The sequence below is a fragment of the Lolium rigidum genome, chromosome 7 (genome assembly GCF_022539505.1).
Source record: "Lolium rigidum isolate FL_2022 chromosome 7, APGP_CSIRO_Lrig_0.1, whole genome shotgun sequence".
In the NCBI taxonomy this organism is placed as follows: Eukaryota; Viridiplantae; Streptophyta; class Magnoliopsida; order Poales; family Poaceae; genus Lolium; species Lolium rigidum.
In genome coordinates, this window is record NC_061514.1 from 205171710 (window position 1) to 205176603 (window position 4894).

At 49.6% G+C, this 4894-nt stretch overlaps 1 protein-coding gene across 1 annotated transcript; it reads right to left on the reverse strand.

Annotated features, from left to right (window-relative positions):
- Window positions 1-2888: 2888 nt before the first annotated feature.
- Window positions 2889-4523, reverse strand: LOC124672467 (AAA-ATPase At3g28610-like). The gene is made up of 2 exons (XM_047208689.1): window positions 3925-4523; window positions 2889-3831 (listed from the first exon to the last, which is right to left on the reverse strand). The coding sequence occupies exons 1-2, from the start codon at window positions 4521-4523 to the stop codon at window positions 2889-2891; spliced, it is 1542 nt and encodes a 513-aa protein (XP_047064645.1).
- Between the last annotated feature and the right edge of the window lie 371 nt (window positions 4524-4894).

Genomic DNA, 4894 nt, shown 5'->3' on the forward strand with positions numbered 1-4894 from the left:
TTTTCTTAATTTTATACATGATTTTTAGAGTCATTTCTACTTCGTCTACGATTTATCTATTCAGCTACAATGTCCAAATTACTCTATTGGCTGCACATTTGTCTTCATTGACAGTAAATGAAATTTCTTAATTTTTTCCGCAGCAACGTGCAAGGAATTATCTAGTTTTGTTAGTTTTTGGGACGCGATCACACACGCTCCTCTCTCTATGCGCGAGAAGAACCACACACACGCACAGAGAGGCTGAGATTTTTGCCACGCACTTAATGCATCTTGTCTAATCTTCTTTTTATTCAGAGTCGAGGAACGGCTCAAACGGAAAGCCCCATAAAATCGCCCTGATCCACTTTGCGTCTTTGCCTGCGCCATCCCACGTCCTTAATCATGGCGAGACCAACACAATTGAACAGGGAAAGGAAAGCGACTCGATCGCAGCATGGACTCAGCAGCTTCTGACCGCTACGGACAGGGAACTATATAAACTGAATAAGGCTTTTGCTCGGGTACAACCTCCTTCCTCTAAATTCAGATAAACAAAAACACAAAGATGGCTGAGATCGCACGATACCCTTTCATAATTAAGTCGATGATGTTTTTCTTTAAAATTAATTGGTACACGTAGCCCTGTATAAAGCCTGTATAGCCCAACTTCTTTTAACGGTATGCGGTCGGAGAGTTGACCGGCCAGTCCGGCAGCTCCAGGAACCAGGGCTACCTCCTCCTCCTCCGAGCGGCGGAAATTAGAGCCATTATCGGGAGCTACCAGCTCGGCTTCCTCAGATTGCAGACAACTTGATAGACGGGAGTCAGATTGAATGCAGCGCCCTGCCGGCAGCTCCTGACCTCTGTTCCTATGGGGGAAAGAAGGTGTGGCTTTGGACCCCAAACTCTTCCATGACGCCCTTCTTCTTATAGCGTGGGTAAGTGATCAATACACACCCATTGGATCCAATCCATCCTGATATGATTGGGTGATTTGCACGTTCCCTTAAGAACAAGCACACACACACACACTAAATCCTGAAAAGAAAGATAGATGCTCATCTTCCCACTGATAGCAGCAGGCTCACTACGTACGTTGTCCAACCCACCTCGTAAGACATCTTTCCTCGGATAGCCAAGCTCACACCTGCGAGCTAAAAAAAGGAGCAAGCCCAATCAGTATATGAAAAGGAAGCCCTTGCCATCCTGGAGGCATTGAAGAAATGGCGCCACTATCTCTTGGGTAATCGCCTGATCATCAAAACAGATCAGCAGAGCCTCAGGTTTATGACCACTCAAAGCCCAGGCCATTGGCTGCGCCGCTTTCTGCAACTCGTAGTCACACACCTGATTCGTTCAACCATCTCCCGCATGACTATCCGTCACTAGGGTGAGGGCGTGGACGAGACATACTCGCCCACTCGAGCCTAACTATTGTCTTACCCATCATAGCTATCGAGCCATCAATTGTTCACCTTGATATTGCTTAAACAATCTCCGGATGATGGGTCTCAGCAGCACCTCACGCCCAATCTATATGGGTCGTTAGTGGTAATCGTTTGCGCCGTGAAGGTGGGTTCATGCCTTTCTTCAGCTCACCCCGTACGATCTCCATCCGAGACGATCATCATCCTGTAGCTAGCTACCAATTAATGTATTCAAGTTCATATAGTCTCTTAAGTGCTAGCGTAGCGGGAGAGCAAATAGCAATGAAACTTATATAAAGTATAGTATTACTTTCCCTCCTACCAAAGCTGCACCTCGCGGGAACCTCATCAACGCAGGGACGGAGCTGCCTTCTAACGACGTGGGTCAGCTGACCCCAATGGATTCAGGGATTCCCTGGCTATCTTAGTGCTAATCACTACTCATCTGGCGAACATGACTTCATTAATTGCTTTTTCTGCCTTCTCCCCTACATCAGAGGCTCCATGACTCCATCCCCAGTAGCCTCCGGCAACAGCATGAGCAAGGATCGTGGTTGGCAACTTGTTGTCCCTCTGTGCTACCTCATGGGTTGTTATTGTAGAAGGAAGAGGAGGTCGAGCGGTAGCATCACTCGAGCACGGAGCATGAAGCAGTGGACGACATGTATTCTTAAGACTCCTATGACGGCGGCCGTGGGGCGAGAAGCCGGGGACGTCGGAGGTGGAGTCAGGCGGTGGAGATGCGGGCAGCAAGCTAGTGCACTTCAACGTGCTGCTGGCGTTCGTGGCGGATGACCTGTTGTGCGCGCGCGACGGCGAGAGACGTTGAAATACTAGGTTATGTATGGGCTTAGAAGGGCTCACGATGAATTATTTAATTAATTATCTAATTACCCGAAAGCCCAAACTGAGTTTAGAAGGGGGTTGTACCGGAGCAAGCCTCACTGAATAAACAAAGCTAAAGCTAGTGCTAGTACGTGAGTACATTATCTCTGGTGCAGCTAGAGCTAACAATTCGGGAAAGTCCATTCTAACGGAACCGGTATCTACCGGATACGTATCCACCGTTCGCTTCTTCGTCATTCCCTTTCTATATCTAGTATCATTTCCATATAATATATCTACAAAATTTAAAAGAAATTTTGATAAATTTTCGTATTTTCTTTATATAAGACGTGAATATGTGATCGTGATACTTTGAACAAAAAAAATAACTACAACAATTCAAATATGCGCGAAATATATGTATAATGTGGTTGAAATAACAAATTTGTTATTTATATCTAATAAATATTATAGATATATCATATCGTAGTAAAATTGACAAGAAATTGGAGACAAATTAGCACGAATCGTGAGGCAACTACCGGTCGGATGATGACCGGTAGTTACCGGTTCCGTTACAAAATCCTCTCCCCTAACAATTCGCATATTCTGCCCGCTTTGAAAAACAGAAACTATCTATCTAGCTGCAAAGTTTCAACACACCTCACGTAATACCTTGCTAAGAATATAGGAATCATCCTCTGAACTTTCACCGCCATCATCGTTAGTTGCTCCGTTGGCCGTGGCCTCGCTGCCAATTGGCGTAACAGCCGACTCTGCCTCGGCTTGATCCTTCTTCTTCGCGTTAAGCTCATCGATCAGACGCTCGAGGCAAGCATCCGCGTCACGATCTGTGCGGTTCGATGCCATAAGACACTCGGCAACATCCGCCGGCGTAATCTCCACCTCCTTCAGCAGCTCCTCGATGGTGTCGAACAGCCGGTGATCGTCCACTCCAAGGTAGTTCTTGGCCAGGGTCTTGAACGCACCAAACTCGCAGTAGGACATCTCGATGTGCATGTCCATCCGTCCGCGCCGGATCAGCGCCGGGTCGAGGTCGTCGATGTAGTTAGTCGTGAACACAATGATCCGCTCGCCGCTGTGTGCCGACCACAGCCCATCGATAAAGTTGAGCAGGCCGGACAGCGTCAGCGTGTTGGCATTGTCACTGCGGTAGCGTTGTTGGGCGCCCGCGTTGCCTTGAGCCTGCGGTAGCTTTGTGGCTAGGCGGCTGCCAGTCAAATCGAGGGAGCAGTCGATGTCCTCGATGACGATGATGGACTTCCCCGTGGTCTCAATGAATAGCTTGCGGAGGTCGCTGTTGGTTTGCAGGGTGGTCAGCTCAATGTCGTAGATGTCGTAGTTGAGGTAGTTGGCCATGGCAGCTATCATGGTCGATTTGCCGGTGCCTGGCGGGCCGTACAGAAGGTAGCCACGCTTCCACGCCTTGCCGATACGACGGTAGTAGTCCTTGTTGTTTCGGAAGTTGTCGAGATCATCCATGATCTTCTTCTTCTTGGCTGGGTCCATGGCGAGGGTGTCGAAGGTGGTTGGGTGATGGAAGTCGATGTACCTCCACACCTCTTCCCTGCTGGAACTGATATATGCGTGGACAAAGAAGCTATAATCAGTGATCGATCTCTTGCAGTTGCGGTGAAAGTAATTATTCGATCCACAGGTCGTTACTTACATGTAGCTGACGTCCTTATTGTTGGAGTAGAGCCTGCGGGGACGATTTCCGAACGTCACCTCTTGTCCGGTGCGGCGTACGTACGGCAGGTACTCTTCGACGACGAGCCTCCGGTGCCGCTCGTGGAACGTCAGGCGGCAGCACCTCCCCGGCGATCCCTGTACCGTTACTCCTTCCGCCACCGCCGACCACCACATGGTGACGCCCTTGAACTCGTCCGCCACCTCCTGCCCCTCGCGGAGGCTCAGCACCAAACCGTGGCCCTCGGCGGCGCCCTCGGCACGGAGCTCTCGCGCCTCCAACGAGCACACCGCGCTCAGGTACGCCAGCACCTCCGCGTAGGCGTCGCTCGACTTCACCCTGGCCACCATGTAGGGGTTCGAGTTCTGCTCTGGCTTCGCGAGGATGTCGATGGTGACGAACGGGTCGAGGAACGGGAGGAGCTGCCGCATGGGTCGCCGGAGGTTCTGGTTAAAGTAGGTCTTGAGCACCGGTGCGCACGCCACGGCCACCGGTGTCAGGTAATACCACGTCGACGGACGTTGGAGGTGGTCCAGCACTCCGGCCATCAGCTTCTTGCTTTTGCTGGATCGACCCATCGAAGCGTCTCTAGAGAATAGATATCAATGCTGCGCCTAGTAGCGATCACAAGTCCGATTGCTTATATTGTTTTTAGTGTTTTTTTCTGGTACAAATCTGATCGCAGGACTTGTGCATATATATATGCAACGAACAGCCGACGAAAACCACCTGAACCTAGTCGTATGCGACCGTGATCCAACCCAACTCAAACTCAGCTTGAAGCTAAATAAGCTAAGTAGTACTAGTACCTTGTACGGCATGCAAGAAGGCTTGAAACACAAATCCTAATCCTACTAGAAGATGGACTCAGCTTTTTTAAACACTAGTAGTTGAATGCCCGTGCGTTGCCACGGACATCCTTATATTTCTTTGCTCTTCACACAACATT

Bases quoted from the DNA above. Each gene is read 5' to 3' on its own strand.
- LOC124672467 (XM_047208689.1), bottom strand. From the start codon at position 4,523: ATGGGTCGATCCAGCAAAAGCAAGAAGCTGATGGCCGGAGTGCTGGAC. The intron at 3,832-3,924 runs GTAAGTAACGAC...CGCATATATCAG, and splicing joins AATAAGGACGTCAGCTACAT to TTCCAGCAGGGAAGAGGTGT.